Source organism: Trachinotus anak, unplaced genomic scaffold, assembly GCF_046630095.1.
Source record: "Trachinotus anak isolate AG129_WGS33_773 ecotype Australia unplaced genomic scaffold, CSIRO_AGI_Tana_v1 ptg000009l, whole genome shotgun sequence".
Lineage (NCBI taxonomy): Eukaryota > Metazoa > Chordata > Actinopteri > Carangiformes > Carangidae > Trachinotus > Trachinotus anak.
Genome location: NW_027273860.1, coordinates 11119995 through 11142660, shown reverse-complemented (window position 1 = coordinate 11142660; position 22666 = coordinate 11119995). Strand labels below are relative to the sequence as shown.

General features: G+C 39.0%; 1 protein-coding gene across 12 annotated transcripts in view; it reads left to right on the top strand.

Moving 5' to 3' along the window:
* Positions 1 to 1797: 1797 nt before the first annotated feature.
* The window catches only part of eya1 (EYA transcriptional coactivator and phosphatase 1), a 63257-nt gene continuing 42388 nt past the window's right edge, over positions 1798 to 22666 (top strand). For 2 of the 12 annotated variants that reach the window (XM_071485313.1, XM_071485301.1), the window contains exons 1-2: positions 2208 to 2285; positions 6758 to 6818. In XM_071485313.1, coding sequence (XP_071341414.1) covers positions 2270 to 2285; positions 6758 to 6818 — 77 coding nt within the window. In that variant the 5' untranslated portion in view covers positions 2208 to 2269. Of the gene's footprint in view, positions 1864 to 1923; positions 2174 to 2200; positions 2286 to 6757; positions 6819 to 22666 lie in introns of those variants that run through there. The other 10 variants (XM_071485308.1, XM_071485312.1, XM_071485300.1 and 7 more) reach the window with 10 other exon arrangements.

Sequence of the window (22666 nt, the reverse complement as noted above, 5' to 3'; positions counted from 1 at the left end):
AAGCATTGGTGCATTGTTATATTTTACTGTACAGCATAAATCACAAATTATAGAGGTGCTGAGAATAAAAAGCGTCTGACATTTTTAGCGTGACAGTTCCGCAGTTCCCGTGTTTAAGTGGTGGTGGGAGCTTTGTGGCGCTAGGCCGAGATCTCCTCCTGTTAAGCGCACATCCTGTACGCTTTGTCCCCTGGCAGTGACCTGATCCAGCAGGAGGAAGCAACCAATCAGGAAGATATTAGATCAGCTCCGGGAAAAATTAATAAAATTCTCTCAAGTCTGCCTCACCTACTGTACTGAACCATGAGATTCATACACAAGAGTAAAGGCGTGCACTTTCATCAGAGCGACTCCATTAAACTCCCCCCTCTTCAGGTTCAAATGATCTATGGGCATCATGATACGCTTGTGGAAGGTGTTGTGTTCCTTACAGCCAACGTCCAGACAAGGGTGGTCTGTGCAACCAGATCCTTTGACATCACAGAGAACATGAAAACATGAAACATAGTTATTGATCACAGAGTCCACACTAATCAAATATCACCCTGGTTTGTTTGAAGTTAAAAATGGTTACAGTGGGTGTTTACCGTTGCTCTTCAGGACCCTCCAGCCGCACCCCTCTTAAACATACACAGACAGAAGTGTTATTTGTATTGTTAAATTTACATTAAGTCCATTTTAATTGCATCAACCCACTAAACAGATCTTACAATAATGGGCCTGACAGAGAAAATTGCAATCATCTGTGAAGAGCCTGCGGCGGTATAATGGACAAACCTGATTAATTTAATCTTGTTGCACTCCATTATGGCTGCACTTTATCATTTCAACAGATGGAGCACCAAGAAATTAAAAAATGCTCTCAAGGATATGTGGCACTCTCCATCCACTTGCATCCCTTTATCTGAAGGTGTGTGGGCTGCTATGCTGAAATGAAGGCTCAGACTGGAACCTTTGGATGAGTGCTTTTTCAAACCCAAATGTGATTATGTGAACAGTCAATTGATGCAACAAATTATCCGAAATTGTCTTGTGATGTATTGCTGAAGGCTGTTAAGGGATGTCCATCCAACCATCTTGTCCAATGAGTTGATACTATCAAAGGAGTAGAACAACAACTGCCTCACTATATGGAGGCCATAAGCATGAATGTTGCAACTGTCATCTACTGTAAAAGCTACTGTTTTCACACAGACTGTTTTTACAATGCTGGAACTACATTTCCCTGATGCATCCTGTGGTGTGCTCCAAAGTCCACTGAATATATAACAGAAAATTTAAACTAAAGAAACACTCGAATAAAGAATAGACTTTTTTCCCTTCTCCATGCACCCTGGAAGAAGGTGAAGTTGCACCAGAAATCCCCACTCTAATAGTCAGTTTATAAAATAATCAAATCAGTGGTTCCCAGCCTTCTTAACTCGTGACCCCTTGATGTGAAGTAATATCTCCTTGTGACCCCTTATCACAGGTTGCATATGTTCTGAGCAGTTCAAACAAAAAGTCAATTTTCCTCTCACAGACAGTTTAATTTCAATAATTGAGAGGAAAAACCACAATTATTTCACAGGAAATAAGCAAAGAATAGATAAGAGTCTGATAAATAAATGCATTACAATTTAGTTGTTGTTTTTTTTTTTATTCTGTTCCTAAGAAATGACTTCATGACCATTAGAAGCACCCACTCCTTGAAAAGAATTAAACAATCGTGATGGCTATTTAGAGACCTATAGGTGGCGCTATAGCTCATACTCAGAGAGAGATGGAGAGACGTAGGCTACTGTACAAGGCATCACAATATGATTTACCACAGGATAACCTTTTTTTTTAAAAAAAAAAAAATATGGGCATTATTAAAGACTTGTAAGTATAATTTTAGTGACGAATTCCTTTAAAACTGATCTTAAAATTTCAGGTGAAGAGGTTTTGTCAAAGTTTACCCGTATTAGTTGAGTTTTAAAATCATGTGGAGTTTACAATAAAAAAAAAAACAAAAAACGAGCTGTTATCAGAGACAAAGGTGGAGTGTAAACGTGTCGTGCAAAGTTTTCTCCGCGCTGCATCCGAGCCCAGTGGGCAGCGGCGCGCAGGGACGCGGGCGGATCCATCGCGCCCCTCCACTGTAACCTTCCGACTCCGCTGCCGCGACGAGTCTGAGCGCTCATGTCGGCAGGTAATCAGCTTTTCACTTGTTTGCGTTTGTCACGGACACACATTCCAGCCACCAGTGAGAGGGGTAGTCGCTGACGGGTCAGAAGACGTACATTTCATGCTTATGGACAGGGGTGAGGAGTGAGGGGGTGGACGGGGGGGGGGGGGGACTTGTTGCATGTGGTGACAGCGGTGATACACACACGGTAAAGGTAGGCGGCCGTGGCGCGACTGCATCGGCGCTTTATCTGCGTTTTCTGTCGCTTTCCTCCAGGCGTTTGCTCGCAGTGACAAAAAGCGGCGGCCTGCCTGCCTGTTTGTTTGACTTGTACGGTGGATTGACAGCGTGGTGTTGTGCCATTTCCAGCATGGGCGGGGACAGCAGCAGTCACTTCGAGTAGAATGGCTACAGCTCAATGAATCATAGCGCTGAAGTATTAGCTGTGGCACAGGGACTAGTGCGCTGTGATACATGAAAGCATGGTAAACGGAGGCTTTCATACAGCAGACATAACCGTATTATGTTTTTGTTTTGTTTTTTTTTGTTGCATTATATGCATTACCTCACAAAAATTGATACAAGTCAGAAAAAGCAAGCACTGTTCCGAAGGAACGAGTTAAGTTTTATACTGCATAATTCAGTTGCTGTTTAAACAACCCCCTGTGTATCATACAGTTGACCCATGAGTGCAGTTGCATTGTATTATGTTACATGTATTGTTTCTTTTTCCTCAGTGGCATATCTTGTAAGAATAACATGCTTTCACTCCCAGAAATGTGGTTATGTAGGTTGTACAAGTTGCATTTATCAAAATATCATTTGCCTTAAGTTAACAGCAGTTGTACCTGGGTTTTGCTCTCATTCATTCTGCCCCAGGCTGCAGTCATTTTTCTGTCTAATTATTTCCTTTTTAACTGTGCACCACATTTGACAGTGATGGATAACAGGTTAAAAATGGACATTTACTCCTCAGTTAGTGTATGTTGGATTGACTCAAGCACGCATGGTGTTCTTCCCTCAGACCAAAAGACCTTGGAAAGATTGTGTTCCCCTCTGCTTTTCCCATTCCAATATGATACAGTTTGTCTTCATTTTCTTCTGACTTGGACTCATTTTCATGATATATAGCTGAAGCACATCATCAAGACAGAAGTGTAGGTTATGTCAAAGTTATGCCATCATGATAACAGTCTGGGTTGCAGAAGCAGGCCCTTTACTAGTCCAGCAGTACCGAATAAGCGTCTCACTGAATCAACTGTTTAAGATGGTGGTTCCCTGATTGGATGTTTTTCTTTGTCTTGCAGAGCAAAATTGTCAAAAATCAGTAGTCCTTCAGTGTTTGAATGTCAGTCCAAGAGGCTGTCATATTTATGCACCTGGTTAAATGTTATGATGAGGTTACTGCTGAGAATTGGCTCATATCGCACTAGTGGTCATGCTGAAAGGGGTCCATGGTTGCACAAACTATGTGGTGCCGTAACTACACAGATGATGTTTGCTTATCTGTCTATCTCATCTGGTCTCCATCTTTTTAACATTATCTCAAATGTCATTCAAACCTAACTGCTGCCCAGAAGCTATTGTTAGATTCATGTTCTCTTGATGTTTGTAATCAGACTTATTTTCTTGATACGTAAGCCAAATGCTGTCATGTTTATTATATTTTAGCCGTCAGTGTACAGATATGAAACGTACACGATAAAGTGACAGTAAAATTTTTTTTTTTTTCTCTTGACTATTCAGGGCTTTTAATTGTCAATTAATCCATTGATTATTTTCTCGATTAATGGTTTGTTTTATAATAAATGCCAATTCTTATTTATTAAAGCTCATGGTGGTGTCCTCATATTGCTTGTTTTAACCGAGCGACAGTCCAAGACTCAGAGGCAGAAGTTTACACTCACATAAGACAAAGAATAGCAGCAAATCCTCACATTTGAAAGGCTGTAAGTGGATGTTTGGCATCTTGCATGAAAAATGACACGACTGCTACTAATACTGTATCGTGCCTCACATATTGTGATTAACTCATCATCTGAGAAGGCAACAGTTCCATGACCCTTGGATTTCCTTGCAGAAATATCATCCATTTTATGAAAGATAGGGAACATGGTCAAAATCCACAACACTGTAAATGATACATGCATTGTGACTTAAGGTCATTAAATTTTAAAGCTCTTTTTGGTCTTTTTCTTAGGGTGATCTCACATGCTCTGAGTGATATATATTTTATGTCTGTCTTTATTCACATTGTGAAATATCTTGTTTTGTTTTGACCTGCTTTCTTTGTGCTGTATTTTCAGTCATTGACCTGAGGTGGAACAGCTGTGGCCTAAAGATTCGAAAAGTGAATTCATTCACTTTTGAAAAGTGTGGTAGCTCAGCGGGAATACTGCAGTGTATCATGTCTGCAGCAATGAATAGAACAATTTTCATTCACATATGTACCAGATTCCCTACTGTACTGTACATGTGCTTCACGTTTTCTTTAAGACTTGACTTCAGAGGAAAGTTCTCCAGTCTGTTCTCTTTACTTTTGAAGTTACATGCTCCTCCAATTACTGGGGCCATGCAGTCTCCCCTATGGTGTCCTTGGACAGTTCTTGGAGTGCCTGAAAATGTTGCGGACCATTAATTCTGGATTGTCTTCATCTGTTTGCATAATTTTCCCTCTATAACCATTTTCCTCCCCCATTTTCACAGTCTATGCTCTCAGGTTTATTTTTTTTTTCTCTTTTATAAATGTTTGAGTCTTCAAGAGATTTCAGTTTTATATCATTTTTCAATACCACCGACAGCTGTTAAAATTTTACATCAGCCTGTTTTATGGCATACAGCCTGTCAGCTGTGTACTGTACACAGTCTGTATGTTTTATAGCCTTTGTGCTGATGTTGCCTATTGAAACACATCACCTGGCCGCAGATAGGTTTACAGATGTATTTCACAATATTTTCTACTCTCTTATTAAACTTAACAAAAATATATAAAATCCTAAACACAGCTATGTAGTCAGTAAACAGATAATCAATTTTGTGTTAAAAAAAAAAAAAAAAAAAAACGGGGGGAAGGTGTTTTCTTTAACCTTTTGCGTCTTCTAGGTTTTTCAGTTAGACTAATTTGCTGTCAGGCAGGAGGTTGTTTTTGCAACTCAGGCAGACTCCAGAAATTAATTTATCCAAATAACCAAGTCCTCCTGGGCCATGGAGGTTGGGACACTGAAATGGCCCTGGTAGGCAAAGCTGCCTTTTGAAGTCTGGAATGTTTTGGCTGACTTAGAGCAGGCGACTGGAGTGGAAGGATCATTTTCACTGACCCATGGGATTTTTAACCATTTTCATATACTGAGAACAAAACAAAGTGAGGAAAATGCCTGAGCTGATTTGCATCGACTTTGCTATCAAAAACTAAGGGGAAAAATGAAGTGAAACTGATTTAGGGGAGTTGTAGTTTTCTTTTTTTCCTGATTTTTGGAATATGTTGCTCATGATATTCTCTACTTACAAAGTCATCAACTCTAAAAGACTGACATTAGGACATAAACATTAGTTGATGTCACATCTCCCCTCATGCTGAATACTTTCCAAATTGTCACTATTTGGCTTATTTAAAAAAAAATCCAGCCATCTAATAAAAATCCCCTTTATTAATGCAATTGGATTTGCTAATTAGGTGGTCATTTGGACTTAATACAAACACCTTGATTGGACACTTTCATTGTATAAAAGCCCTCATTAGGTGCACACTGTTACAGTATAATTTGTTATATCTACCATAAAAATCAGCACAGTAGTTAAATTAATAAAAATAATTCGTGTTTTTACATTGGATTCTTTTTAAAGACTTTTATTATAACAACTAAATGCTATGCTCTTATTAAACAATCCCAAGGAAAGTGAAGTGCAGGAAACCAGGCCGTCTTGAGTAACGGGGCACTTGAGTTTCCAGCGTAATAAATAATTCACAGGTCCTGTGTGATGAGCTGCTGAGGACAGAAATCCCTAATGACAGCTTTTTATAACCTATGACTCAGCTGGCCATTATGCTTCTGACATCCCTACACAGACCACATCCCCTCTGCATGCTCAGTGCTCACTCTTTTCTCACTCCGCACTGCTTCACCTACTGCACTGACAAGAAGGAGTTATATTACAACCTACTATATGCAGTCATTTAATGAAAGAAACTGAAATGGAAAACGCATTCAAATTAAATAATTACATATTGAACTCATGTGTTTGGTATAAGCTTTGTTGTTAAAGCGTTACATTTTGCTAAGAAATGATTGACTATTCAGAAAAAGATGTTTGATATGTTTTTTTCAAATGGGTGCTCTCTCATTTTTCAACTTCTTCAAATTAAATGATAAATGACTTAACCTACAGTTTTTGTTCTAAAAATGCTACTTTCGCATAATTAATTTATCAATCAGACTCTCTTTCGTCTTTCTTGTGTAGTCTGTCAAATGTGAAAAATACTGAAAATTTGAAAATAATGTGTTTTTTTTCTCGGAAGCATATGAAAGTTTCTCTCTCATATTGTTCTAACAGCTTGGTCTTAGTATAATTGAAGTTATTGATTTCAGTTTTTGTCATTTCCTGCATTAGAGCCATGCAGGAGGGATTGGACTAGCCTTAACGCCTGTTGCTGCTGCTGTGCATGTGTGAGGTAAGAGACTGAATAATTGAGTTTCTTCAGTCTGCTCTAGGCCTGTGACTGATCAAGTGCTACAGTGTTTGATTGGCATAATGGTACCGTACCCCCCCAGGTAAGGTCATTCCGAGCAACATCTGGGTCTATCATGCATTATGCAACTCCCAGTATGAAAGGCACAGCCTCATATGGTATTGGTTGATATCATTATTGTTATCATTTCCAAAGCCCAGCTCTCACTAAGAATAGGTGGTTAATTTTAGATGCAAAAAAGATCCAATTACTCAGGCCTCTGCTTGTGGTTGTCCCCAGAGTTAGTGCAAGGAAATAAATCTGGTGGCCTTGATTAAGTACCTGACAATAGAGTTAGCACAGCACTAGTGGTTTATAGTAATACAGCGGACATGGGCAATTAGGCCCACCAAGTAATTTACAGTACTGCTTGCAGGTGGTGACCTGGTATGAGCTTGGGACCACCTCAGTAACAAATTAGATCGTATAGGCAAGCAGAGTCGCAGCTCTGTAGGACTTCCAAATAAAGCAAAGCAATCAAAGATTATAAAAAGCTTGATGCATATTTCAAATTTGTTATGATTTTTTTTTTTTGTGAAAGGAATAACATATGGCACTGGGTTTTTCATGCGTAATTTTCTGCAGAATGAAAGATCACTTTTATACGTTGTTGATCTTTTTACGTCAGCGCGGACTGTTCTCCTCTCGCTGCTACCTATTAATTATGAAATACTGTAGGTCTTGCCCATTTCATTTTACTACTTCTTCCTGCTGAACTCGGTGTGAAGGGCTGCTGTTCTTAAATAGGTGTATAAAAGTACGAGTGGGGAAAGTTCCCCCTGCACCCACTCTCTCCAGCATTATGTCATCAGAGTCAAAAAGGCACAGCTGAAGAAAAATGGCTTGTTTCACACATGATAGACACCTTAACACATGGAGCAAATGGAGTGGGGTCTGTGGCTACTTCTCTTTACTGTAGCAGGACAGACAGTGGCTGCCTTGATAAGAAATGCATACATTTGTACAGTAGGTGCATTATCATTCTTGAATTGACCTATTGTACTATTTAACAGAATAGAATAGATTTGTCTGTTATTCTAAAATGTTAATTTGTCAATTTTTTGGGGTGATTTAAGGATCCACATTGTAATAATAGTCCATTCGTAAGCGTATCCTATTGTATACACAGCTTTTGATGATTTCTAAGGGTATTTAAATAAGGTTTATTAAGATAAGACATTTTTCATTGTATTCTACTGTGTATAACAGTGAAGAAAAACACTGCCCTCTTCTGCCTGCCTGTCTGTCTGGTCACCCACAGATTGAAACATTGCTTTAGGTTTTGCTATAGTTTACAGTGTGGAGACTGGCACTCTGTGTCTGTGGCTTATCAGACTCTTGTTCAGGTCAGCCATTGGGTTGCAGAGTGTCAGGACCCCTGGAATAACTCTGAGCGCCTTGATCCCCACTGTCAGCACATTGGCCTTAGTGTGAGCTGATTTCATCAAGGCCACCACAATACGGTGGTTGCCCTGCTCCCCATGACAGACCACTGCTGGGCTGGTTTCCTCTGCAAGCCTGTTTCATTTAACAGGAACATGTCCTGTGCAGCCAATGTAGTATCTTCCTGTGGAGCTCCTGATACTGTACGTGTTTGACTTGACCTCTTGGTTGTGTTTTTGGAAAAATGTAAATCTTTATTATCTTAAGTTATTGTGAAGTTTAATGAATTGATAGTCTATTACTATCATTATTACTCATATCTTTAAAACATATACTGTTATGTATATGCTTGTATTAACAGTCAGAGCAAGCACAGTGCTGCATGGCTGTGGAGGCAGATCCATCTATTTTCATCCGCAACAAACACCCTGCAAATAGGGAGAAAAGCTAATTGGCATAAACTCCAATGATATAAGCAGCACCACACCACTAACAGCTGTGTGTGGTCCACTGGTGCTTGCATAGCTATTTTAAAGCTCCGATCTGAAAGGCATATACTGTACATTTGTGCTCCACCTGCAATGCAACTTGGACCTTGTAGACAGACAGTGTAAGCAGCTCAAGATTTAGCTTTTTCCCTTGACAGAGAAAAGATTAGTTTTGTTAGCACAGCTCTTATTTCTGTGACCTTCTGTCAAAAGTAATTCATGAGCAAGTATTAATATACTAAGCCTGTCTTTCCTGAGATAGTTGCATTTTCTGATTTTGATAAACTGTAACTGAGTATTAGTTAGAACAGATACCACATGTCATTCTTTCTTTTTTAAATTTTTTATTTAAATTTTTTTCATTGACACTTTGTATTAGACGAGAAAGAAAATGCTTGAATAAGCTTCTAATAATGAGTTCTATTCTATTCACCTGATAAGAGTGTTCCCTGCGTTATATCCGCAGATGCATGTATGAACTTCTTGCTGGCCCACTGGAGCAATATTTAACATTGCTGCTACTGATGTTTAATCTCTCATTAGCCTTTAGGTGACATGAAATAGCATCAGCCTCAATCTTGTGTTTGCCAATCAGAGGCAGGTTGAGTGACAGGCACAGGACAGCACATCCCTTATGTAAACCCTTCCTCTACCACCACGAAATTAGAGTGGCTGTTGCTACACGCTGCCGCCTCCTGCTTCTACACGAATGAGAAAGTAAGCACTCCGGTTCAGAAGTTCACATTTTGGATGCGTGCCGGAACTACTTAAGGCCAATGACGTTTTTCAGAGGAACAGGTGGTCAGAGTGACATAATTCTGGCACACTGTTAAGATCCTTAGAAATTAGGCCCTGTTGCTCTGCCAGAAGGGTTATTACTCTGTCAATATGTATAAGCATGAGTTTATCTGACTTGTTACTAATGTAAACCGATAACAATGGAAAGGCAAAATTAAGATACTGACGTGGACACTTCTTTACAGCTGCTTATATACTTAGAAAAATATGTACACAAACACACAAATCACATACATGTGCACCCATCTTTGACATGTCTCAAGGCTTGGCTGAGAAAGCTATTTATTCTCATACACTGTTAACTACTGGCACGTATGCGTTAGAGTGGAATGCCATTCAGAATGCAGAAAATATATTTAGTTCTCGCCAACAGACAGCAAAAGGCACCAGTGGGTCTAGCCCCTGTGTGAGAACAGTTATTTCTGTCACAGTATGGGCTTTCAATTACTGTAATCCGCTGTTTGACTCCTTAAAGAACATCAGGGCAGATAAACTATTCAGGCACATCTGATGCAACACCCACAGTACATATCATAAATGTACATGACTTTATTTTGCACATGAAAATAATTTATTCTCTCTTTTTATCTAGAAGATTTTAAACATGGGTTTTTGTTTGGGAATACATTAAAAATTATAAGGAAATAATTCTTGCCTTGTGCCCCTCGTCTGTACCTCAGTTGTTAACCACACCTTATACTGTATATGAAAGCAAGGAAACAGAAAATAGAGTGCAGAATATCAGCTTACATTTGTTTTGATAAAAATTGTTGCATCTAAGAGTTAATAACAGCACAGTAACTGTTTGACAGATTTGAGTTATTATGAGTGTCTTTAAGCCCGTTAATAGGTAGGTGCTTATGGACAGTGGAAATACCCCACAGCTGCAGTCTAGCTGTTGCTCCATATGTGATCCTCCTGTCAGACCCTCAGAAAACACTCAAACTTCACTACCATTCACACTTAGTCTCAATTGCAGCCATACAGACATGTGTCCAACAAACATACTGGGTTCACAATGAATCTACAGATGTTCTGCCTTTTCTTGCAATTAGATTAATACAACACATTGATAATCCACTAGTGCTTACCACAGAGCTGTTTCAGTTTAAATTATTATTGACATCTAGGGTCACATCTAACTCCCTGGTAACACTAAATATTCAGCATGGTTTTATTTGGGTAACCCTGTGAGGTCTGTGCTTATATTTGGTGGAGGTTTTATCTAAAGCCGGGCACATCTAATTGCAAAGCCATGTGATTCAACAGGGATGAACTGAGAACAATGCCCAGATAAGTGAATTACCTACCTGGTAGAAACAGGGAAGGGCTGTGGCCTGGAGCTAGGCAACTGGCCGTCCCTCTGTTTGTATTAGGAAACAGTTGAACAGCTCCTGCAAACACAGCTTATCCTGTTAAATTGGTGCATAAATCCTGCAAAGTTGTCATATATGTCTCTTTGTCCTGCCCTAAACAAAGAGTAGAGGGTGTGTTAATGGCCATTGAGTAGTTAAGTGGAGGCTTCTCTAGAAGGTCTCGGAAATTGTTGCAAACGTGATACAAACAAGTTGTATAAACTTGTGTAAACACTTCTGAACCCTTAGTTTACAACTGTCGTATTTTTTAGCTTGGAGCAATCTCAATGACAGAGCTAGACTGGCATATCAAGTTAATTATGTGGTGTAGTCTCCTGAATATTGTATAATTCCAATATATTTCAGATAATGATAATGTTTGTATTGTGCAATTGTACATAAACATCTTATTTGCTGTAAGTTAACCAACTAATTTGGTGCTTAACTTGATCAGCTCTTAATGAACTCACCCAGTTAAACAGCAACAACAACAGCAAGTACCTATAAAGATGATGCTTGACAGGACTATTTTATTTTATTTGAAGATTGATGTTTCACCAAATTAAAACCACCTAATGAGTCAATCAACATGTTATAATTAGATTATCCATTAGGCCTATTGTGGGTAAGAAAATTATTTTGCACAACTTGAATGCAATTTGGTTACCTAATGTAACACTGAAAACAAAAGCAAAAATCTGTTCACTTGACGTGTAAAAACTATTTACATTCAAAAAGGATATTTTATTTCAGGCTCCTTTAAGCCTCATCTAAAACTTCAAGTATAAATAGAAAAATATTTTCAGGTTTATTAAATCTAAAACAGTGGTTTACTTTGCAATAGATACAGTATATAGTGACATAATTATTGGGGAAATTAAGAAATTTGAGAATATAATGGCACTCAGCACTAAAAGTTGATAATTCTTGATTTGGAAAAGCGGAACTGAATGCTGCTGGACAGCACTAATTAAACCCTCAATATCATTCTGTAGGTGCAGTTGTCTCTCACAATTAATGACCTAACATGTTAAAAGCTTAAAATAAAAATTGTATGCACTTAATGCTCATAGTGCCTGCTGTAATGTATCAATCTAATCCATTTAATTGAATGTACTGAATAACTTTCACTGAGACACTATATTGAAATCTGTGATGCTGCATTTATGAACTGGTTCACTGAAGATATGACAAGTGAGTGGCTATTTTTAGATAAATTTTACATTGACTAAGCTGAAGCATGTTGAGCACAATATGATTCCAAACTAAATACAAGCATGAATTAAAACTGTGAAATATCACACATGCAGTATTTTCCCATAGCAACTATCCATAACCTCAGCTTTGGAGCAAAATCCATCCAGTTTAACTAAAATAATCAAAAATAGATTCTTAGCCATGTCTCTCATCTGCTGCCATGAGTGAACAATACCTGTACCTTCTCTCAGTACTCAAACTTTTTAAATGTCCTGGAGGAGTTCTTGTTCAAGTCCCAAACCTACTGAGATCTCTAATGAAGGCTTTACCTTCCAGGCAAGCATATTTCTCCAAATGACAGTAATTTACATATGATGTATTTAGAGAAGAAGAGGGCAGGCTAATTCTATTTAGAGATTTTCCTTTGTTTTAGGAGTCATTAGCAGCTAGCTCAAATCTAATTTTTACAATTTCATCAGGCCATCTTGGAAAGCCTCTGTGAGCTCATCAGAGAGGAGCATTTATTGCTAAGTGTTCTCTATTGCATTAGCACACAATAAAGCGGCCAGGGACTGCTACAGACGTTTATGTGGAATCCAGTTAACACTCCGCCAATTCGTTTTTTATTGGGACACAATCAATTTTTATTCATTTTAAAGCCAGAATGCTTTCTTTCATTGTGTGCCTACCCAAGCTTATTATGCCCTAAACTAATTACTTAGTTGTTTTCACAAAATGCTAATGTTTATGTTAAAGATTTCCTCTTTGAAATGCAGGCCTGACATGCATAAACATGATGTGAGGTTTTGTACATTTTAAAGTAAGACTTTCACATATGTTCTTCATTATCACACACATCCCACAATGTTTTAAGCATAGTAATTGCATTCATTTAATTTGTAGACATCTGGCAACAACAATAAAGTCTGTGTAAGAACACATAGTGTGAGACACTGATTTTGAAGAAATACAATATGAGTCATCAGACCAGGCCATTGGGTCAAATCTGGTCCTTGACCATAATTATCTTGCCCTATTTTTGAAATAAAACAAAACTTTTGGCTTATTTTGAAAATGTGCTGTAGGAAGAGTGCTAAGGTAATCATGTGGAAGCATCAGTTTGTGGTATGCACAAAGCTATTTAATATAGCTCATATAATGGATTGATTATGGTGCTGAAACAAGATCACATGAACTGACCAGTATCTATTTAATACAAATATTAATAAAATTCATCAATATTATTTGACCAAAGGAGATACTAGAGTATTTATCAATAAAGATAAACAGGCCTGGCTTTGGAAAATAAAGGTGAGATAGATGCATATTCCTGATTCTTCTTTAAAACCCATATTTTTGTTATCCGTCATTCTTTTGTGTGATTTTCAAAGGGAGATTATTTCTTCTCTGAGGAGATGAGGCTGTTGAAATAATGGGTGCTTGAACTTGAATGGAACAACTGAACATAACTGCTGGCCTTTGAACTTATATAGTGATTTATATTACATTAACACCACAAAAATGTTACTGCAGCAAATGTTAATACTTCTTAGCTCATTACATGCCCAATGTACAATATTCTAAATACTGAGAAGTAAAGGGTGAGCTAAATAAATTGCTTTTGAGAGTTCGTGGCATTTCTTCACCCAGCACATTTTATATATTATTGTAATCACAACTTTAAGATGCTATTTATTTTGGTGCTTGTGTGAAGAGCCGAGAACTCGATCTGCGTGTGGCGGTAAAGCAGTTTAAGTCATCTCAATGTGAGCAGCTAGATGTGTGCATCTTCACTGTGGTATGATAATTAGAGTGCTTAAGTGCTCCTGGAGACAGTACAAACTCAGATACCCTCTTCCTCTTCAGCCCCTCCTCTCATTCACCAAGAAGGTCTATAATGGCTCCCATTTGACTCTGATATCATTTATTGTTTGGTATCAGATGTACCTTGTACCCTTCACAATTTACACAGAAGCACATTTGACCTGAAATGTAATGTAGGCAACAGGCATCAAGTCTTTTCCCTTCATCTTCCAACCTCCACCGCTTTCCCATCACTAGGATGCACAGGCATCCTCCATTTGGTATTGCATTTCAATATGCACAAACAAAGAATATTCATAGCTGCATCCTCAAATGACAGTTGGTGACATTCACAAATGTGGATGTGCTTGCATGTGTGTGGGTTTTCAGTTATTGCGTGCAGATATTTTTCTGTTCCAGTTTTGGGATTTGTCTTGCAGTGGGCTCTGGAATGCTTTCAACACATTGATGAGATGACAAGTTATCATTGATCTGTCCTTACTTAGTGGGATCCATTAAATAATGTATGGGCTCCTGTGCATTACCAGTGCACTCTCCTGTCCTGACCCATTAGAGGAGTAGGGCATGGGGCCCTAGTGGCTCCAGGCCTTCAGAGGTCCTTGGGCTTTCATTTAATTAAGTTATCCTATAATGAAAACTCCCATAATGAGATTAATTTTAATTATTTATCAGCGGCCGATTCGAGGGAGAAGCGGCATTAATAATGCATGAACGGGCTAAACATTTTTCAATTCATCACCTTTTCCTTTTGTTAAAGGTGCAATTTATTAAGTGCTCTGCAGCTGCTAGAGGTGATGGTGGTGGAGATATGGACAGCCAGGCCCAGAGGTCAGTCAGAAGGGGTGCTGAAGTGCTTGACTGTCATTTGATAATGTGCATTATATTGATATATTTAACATCCCATTATACATGTGGTATTATGCATTCCCCTGGTGTGTTTACATAAATTCATTCTTCCTTTTTTAAATTTTTTTTTTTTTTTTATAAGATTTATCCGCAAAGCTTGATGGAGTTTATATTAATACCTAAAGGCAGAGAAGTAATCAAAATTATGCCTGTAATTCTCTGCTGATGTTTGCATACCTCCATCAGCTTGTCATGTTGATTCCCCCTGTGTGAGCACATTAGAAGACTTTGGTGGCTGGCCAACAGAATAGGGGGAGATTGTCGACTGTCACACAGTGTGAGACTGTAATTAGCTGGCATAGATGTGTGCTTATTTGAGTTCCCGGGCAGCAGAGATAGTGGAACAGTTGAGATCTGTAAGCTGATACAAACAAAACAATTTGCTTCTTTGATTTAAATGAGCACAATTCGCATCTTGGTAACTTTTGTGTCAGTGGACAGAAACATATAGGCAGGCAGAACATCAGGAGTGGCTTAGGGCAGGAGACAAGAATGTCATTGGGATGGTGAGCCAAGTGCATTTATCAGGCCTTCATCAATAGTTGATTAATAATTCAGGCGGAGTCTGGGGCTTCTTTAGGACAGGGTTTCAGCTAGCTTGTAATTTTGCAAATTGCATAGTCATCATGCAATGGATGGGCCAGGCTTCTCTGAGAGTCACAGCTGTGAATGTAGGTTGGCCTATGGGATTTTAGTGACAGGTACAGCAAGAGTTTAATCCACTTGTGGTAGCATTGTATTCAGGTATCCACAACAAATGCAGCCTGGAAAGAAAAGGGCTTCCTGGGCTCTAGAAAAACAATGTAAAGACAGTTGGAAGCACCGTGCCTGCCAAAAAACTAAATATTCTGATGCACATAAATAATCTGAAGCAGACACAGAGCAAGAGATGAACATAAATGGCTGTTAAACAGTATAACATACAGAAAGGCAGCGTTTTTTGAGCTCTGGACACAATTGTAGCCAGAACAGATACACTGCTTTCCACTGTAGCTTGGCTACAGAATGAACAGTATTACCCAAGTCAAAATGGAAATCAATATTCAGATAGTGGCTTTTTGTTACACCACTAGTGCCGTCCTTTGACAGATAACTTCCCCTGGCTTTCAGGAGACAAACAGGCATTTCTTTCCATTGTGAGTTGCTCAGGGTGCCTTGGCCCAGGTGCAGCATTAGCAGAACAGTCTGTGTCCAGTGAATGAGCAAACCCCTCAATTACCCCAAGCTAGCTCTCTGATAATTCCCATTCAACAAAATGGGCCCTCTAATTGCCCTGACCGGTATTACCTGTTCCAAAAGTGCACTATTCTTCCACATTGTTTCCTAGGCAACTGGAAGTTTTTGTGACCTATAAAAAGTTGCTACTTCTGTAACTGATCCGAGACGAGGCGGTTGTTTGTTTCCATGGCAGGCTGCTGAGCTATTTATAGGTGTATCTAGCTGGTACTAGTAGGCACAGAAAGCATTACTAACAATTTTATTCATTTCTTTAGAAGAAAGAAATTCTCTGGTGCTTTTGATTGACAGATTGACATTGAAAGGCGACCAGAAAGTTGACTGGCTGTTTTTTGGAACAAAAAACACCTGGGGCTTCAGCGATTGAGTCACAAAGTCAAGAGGAGGAAAGCTTCACACTTTTACCCCTCCTGTTTTCCCGCTGTCTGTTTTTTTCCCCCCTCAACACAGAAGCGGATCCTTGTAACAAAACGTAATGTTTATTTTGGAGTCAGAGGCAATGCCCCGGACGACCGGAATTTCTTTGTTGTGGTTTCATTTGTGTTTTTAGTAAAGAGCTGCTGGTATTGATGAATCATATGTTCATCATCAGAGGTCCGTGGCTGTTCATCACATCTCCCCTCACGGTGTGCATTTCTATCATAAGGTTAATCGGGGAACCCTCCATATTAAAGTGATAATTTATCCCTGATTCACAGGTGTATTCATTATCAAAGGTGTCAATTACAGAGTTCATAAAGAGATCTCCCTTAAGGCAGTTGGCAGCTGCAGTCAATTTAACTCCAGTTTCAAAATCTGTCTCTTACTTTTAGTTCTAGTCACAGTCTTTATATACTGGACATAGTGTATCTTTGTTGCACAGATGTTAGCTTGATATATGTGATGCTGCAATTGTATATTGTTGTTCTAAAATGTTTTCGAAGTTCAGTTCAAGACCTGTAGGCATTGCCAAATAAAAGTAAAAATGTTAAGCATTACTGCTTCTTGATAACAAAATGTAGATACAGTAAGAAAGGTTTAAGTCCACAAATACGATTTAAAGAGGCTACTCAACAGATGGAATGAGATGGACTTTTAAAAGAGGTGAGATATCAATAGGAATCCATTTAGTTTATGGACTAGATACATTAACTTAACTAACAATCAATCATTTCTGTCTTTAAAGCTTTTTAATGCACAACGCTCCAACTTGTCAATACATTTTCAGCTTCATGCCCACTCTTAACACTACCGTTGTGGTGCCATAGTCTGTTACTTCCCCCTTGCAACTTGTACTGTACAGTCTTCCTCATGATCACCGTTAGATTCCAGTAATACTGCTTTGCATCAAATGTGATTACAATCGAAGAAGTCAAAGCGTTTACAATGAAAACTACAGAACTAATTTATGAAAACAACACACATTCTTGCACTTTGTCTGTCTTCTGTAATTAACATAAACTGAGTTTGTTTTTTAAAGAAATAGGTCATGCAATGTGTTTTCCTCTTTTTTTTTGTTGAGCATGTTTTTTTTACTTTCTTTGTCGTTGATCAGCGTCATTAACATGACACCATAAAAGTTCAGAGCATAAGGTCATATACACTGAAACTGAGAAATACTCTGCACCAATATGGAGAACAAAGGGAGAAAACAGCAAAATATGAGACTGTAAGCAGTTCTAGCTAGATGAGATAGAACATATTTTCACACAGTACAAAGGGAGAGTGTGCTGTAAGGAGTGCATTGCAAATTCCATTTCCTCATAGAGGAAGTCACCTTTTAACAGGGCCACTGCTGTTCCGAACACATCAAGAGGAAACAAACATGGAAAGTTGGCATATCATCGAGTCCAGTCGGTTCTATTGATGTCTTTCACAATGATATGTTTGTCCAAATGAACTGCATTAAGAAGTCTGAGATCTCAAGAAAGTGGGCTAGCTTTACAGTTAGAATGGACTGTACAGAGAAAATCGATGTTCAGGTCCAATGAATTCCTGTATGTATTTGTTATTTCCTCCTGGTTTGTGACCCACTGTTAGTGGTCTCCTCACTTGGATAATGAGGTCTTTGTTTTTTCATATGTAAAGTAACTTGGGCAGCTCTTCCTGTTCACTGGATATTGATAGTGCAGCAGTAGTGCTCTAGTAAAAACAACAAATGAAAGGCTGTCTCCCTCAGTAATGATGACTGCAGCGACAAGTACCAGACACATGCACAGAAGTCACCAGGAGGTACTTTGGAGTAAGGTATTAGCATATACATCAGCACTCTTCTTGCATAGACTTAAACTGTGATTATCCCATTGGTTATTTTGGAACCCCTCATGCTTCATGTCCCTCTGACACCAGCATGATTGGAGGGATCCACTAGTTTGGCAAGCTGCTAATAGTTCACACTGTCCTCAAGGCTGTGAAAAACTGTGCAGCTCAGCATGTTTCCCGCTGTTCTATAAAATGAGTGACATTTGGTGCCCAGATAATCCGGGCTACAGCTTTTTTAAGTGCACATGCACAAGGAGGCTGGGTAGACAGATAAGCCCAGCTGTTAAAGCCCAGGAGTTAAAAATTACTGAAAACTGGTGTCCAATGGCAGTGCCCATTCATCACTGCAAATACCCGTGCTGTGTTCACTTGTGCTTGCTTTGAGAGAACAAATGTGGATGTAGGTTAAATATAAGTTATTTTCCCGGTCTGTAGTATTTGTGTTTTATTTATTTAGGATAGATAGATGATTGGTAATACCCCAGGCTTAAATAGCCTTGTCTGTGCTCTTGTATCATCCCTTGGCAAACACAACACCATAACTTGAATGTGGAAGCATATGCTGTCAGTGAGACAAACCACTGGCTCGCACAGGACTGCCTCTTTTGTAACTGTATTTAGTCACTAAGCAGAATGGCATGGACCCAATCTAAGTGGCTTTCATCTGTCCAATTCAAACAGACGTTTGACCCCAGACATTTGCCTAATGTGTTTTTGTTATGTGGACTCCTGGCTTCACAAATGTCACAGTGGCTGGACTAGAGGGGTTTTGGTTAGTGACTCAGGGGGTTAGGAAGTACGGGGGTTGGGAGGAACATGGAGTCAGCCTGAGGGGGTGGGGTTGCGAGGCAGCAGTTATGTCTGTAACCTCTGCATTTTGTACTCTAACCCAGTGGGAGTTGGTGGTGTGGTGAACATAAGTTCCCAGTGATGATCACCACCCCAACCCACCCCCATGGGCCAGATCCTCTGCAAGCCTGCTGATCAGTGGCCTGGCCCTCAGCGCTCTGCTGACCTGGGCCCAACTGGCAGGCAGCTGTGGAGGGGACGGGGAGTGCCACATTTCTGGCCGCCTGGGTTGAACAAGTCAGAAGCCAGCCTCAGACAGTTGGGGCTGACATGACAAATGCTGCCATTAGAGGGGTGCTGAAAATTTATTACCAAACATATTGGTATTTTAGGGTGCAGCTAATTCAGAGTTAGTGGCATTACTGGTTGAAATTCTGTCTTGAAACCTGAATACCATATTACTAATATTAGAGAAGTTCTATAGTCATGCCATCCGCTGACTGCCCTTACACCATTTACTTCAGTAACAATCAGTGATGTCTGCTCAACTTGCAAAGTTCTAATATGTATCAGATTCCTCAACAATTGTTTGCACTCAAAGAAAGCCTCAGTTTTGCAGTTGTGAAATTAGGCAGAGGGTGCACAGGAAGGCTTGCTTCAGTTTACAGGAATGAATGGCAACTGTTTTGTAAATCCAGTTGTTTCTCAGCTTGTTTCCCAATTTTCAAATTGGAGCATAACTTCAAGAAAAATGGGGAAAAAGTATCCGTTCTATCTAATGAACTTATCATTATGTTTGCATTTTGTCAAAATTACTGTTTAAAATTAAAAACAGAAATCTAGCACTTAAGGCCTTTTTTGTCATTTTTTCCAGAATGCAAACTTTTATTGTCATTCACAGTGTGAAAGCTTTGCCATTGTGTTAGAAATTGCTGGAGGCTGATGAGGGCCGCCCAACATTCAACTCAGCTCCACACTGCTGAGGCCAAGTAAAAGCTGCTCTAATTTATATATTGTTTGGTATCTAAATATACAAAAACACTATTTGATCACAGATATTTAGACAGTGGTCAATTTAGCTCAGTTTTCACCACACATTTTTACCTACTGAGGATAACAGAAGCTCTGCTGCTTGTAGCCAAAACAGTCAATGAACTGCAGTGCTTAGATTACATGACTAGTCATCTTTAAAACCTACCAAACCTTTCACTCCAATGTTTCTTCAGTCTGCAAAATTAGAAGCAGATATCAGTGCCAGCTTAGCAAGTGATGCGGTCCTCCACTCAGGTGTAAGAGGAATTCATGTCAGAGTATATGCAAAAGCTGTCATCCATCTATTTTAAAGTGATGACGTCTACCTCACACAAATGCATATCGAACCTAGTTTAACAAGCAAAGTTAAATCCCATATTGAAAACTGAGGTCAGATTCTAAGGAAGACATGGACTTCAATATTTATTAAAAAAAAAAAAAACATATTTAAGTGACTTATTATGTCGAATTTACTCTTCTTACTTATCTTTTAAAAGGCTATATATTCTAAGCGTAACGCCTGCGGTGATACTTCCAGCTGAAGTGATGTCTCATTCTGAGTAATAGGTCTCTAAAGTGTGCTTGTTTGGCTTTTTTGGGGCCGTTGGAGAGCAATAAAGTGTCTGTCTGAGGATTTTTGGGGTCCTCATAGGCTTTCACCAGGTGTGCCTCACTGGTCATAAAGTACAGCTTGTCTCTCCTGGTATATTCGTGGAGAAATGTGTCTACTGAGAGTTCTTAAACTAAATACTAGTTAGTGTGCATTGCGATTTTAAACTCAGCAAATACAACATTTAGAAATCACTTTTGTAAATTCTTTGTGAGAAAGTGTACTTGCTGTATTTTATATAAGTCTTCAGACAAATGCATATTTCACTTAACTCAAAACATGTTCTCCTTGTTTTGTTTGAAACCAAGATGGCTGCAACAGTAAGGTCACTCTGTTCATCTAAGTTTGTGACGTCCACTGAGGTTAACCATTTCCTTTGTTCCTTGCTCTCTGTAGAGGAAAGCTCCAATGTATTTTCATGTTGAGGTATGCTGTGTTTACTTTTATCACTGTTCCTCGGCGAGGCAGGCCAACCTGATGTTTGTTTATAAGGAACTCAGGCTTCACTTGGAACTTTCATTCACCACATGAAAGCACTTGACTTGCTACTAATTTACCTTGAGTGACTTCAAAATTATCTGTCTCCAATGTCAAAATCTTTTTTCTTTTTTTTTTTGTGGTGACAACTTGTCATCATCAAAGATTTTCTTTAGAGTTTAATGAAAGCCTCGTAAATAGATAGGATAATGTTATATTGTATAAACTTGAATACTGCATGCAGAAAAACATCTTAAACTTCATGTAACATGTTTTTCTGGGCCTTAAAATTATGTTGGTTGCCTTTTGGTTTTCCTTTCATTGGTTTAGCTGTCACTGTTTGTATGCAAGTCGCTTTTTAGTCAGTAGAGTTCACATGAAAATACAAGCAGCGGGAACAGAGGTGGAATGAAAGTATAGTATTGAAAATGATCTTGAATTTCCGTCGGTCATCAGTGCTGTTTTGCTTTACCAAGCATATGTCACTCCATGGAGCTTGGTTATTTTCAACAGGAAACTATGCACATTGAATAACTCAGGAATATCCAGTACCTTCCAGAGCTCTTTGACAAATTGCCATGCAGCAAACTTAATGTCCCACTTGTGTCAGGGGCATGGCTAGGGGTCTTGGGGTTCGTGTTGTTAAGAGCTTTTTTTTTTTTTTTTATTTTCTCCTTAGTCAATAGGTGAACACTTCACCTGGTAATGCCTGTATAAATATATAAAAACTGTTATTTTATCCAAAGTTATCCCAAGTTCAGATTTCCCTTCTTGGAGAAAGGTTTTGAGTATAATGCTCTGCTGAGACTTATGTCAAAAAAGGAACTTGATCCCCCCAGTGTGTGACATTGTATAAACACTGTAGTAGCTCCACCCAAACAAATTTGCAGTATATGCATATGAAAATATTGCAACTGTGTCACCGGGGTGTTAGCATTTCGTTTCATCTGTACCATTTGACTCCTTGTCACACTGTTCCTGCTCCTTTCACACTGTTTACATATTCTTTGTCAGGATAAGTAAACTCACTTTACCAAGATGTCCTCCTTTTAGGAAGAACAGGGGGGAAAAAATCACCATGGTTTAGGATCCAAAACTTTCCAAATCCTAGGATCCCAGTTAGATGTACATCAACTCTCCATTCTTTATCTCAAAAACGGAATCAGCCATTTGGAAGTGAGTCTATTTTAATGTGTGTGAGAAGCTGAGTTGATAACCTGTTGGCAGTGGAGGACAGTGCCGATCTCTCTTCACTCTAAATTGCAGGCAGGCATCCTTGCAACCCCACATGAAGACCATTGAGTCCCATCAAGATAATCCTTAATAAAGAACGGCTTCACATTTAATCTTAGCTCACTTCTCAAATTTCTTACTTGATATAGTTTTTGGCAAGTGGCGTTTTAGTGCTGATGTCAGTTGGACAGTATCAGTGCATCTTTTGTTAAGCTTCCATTT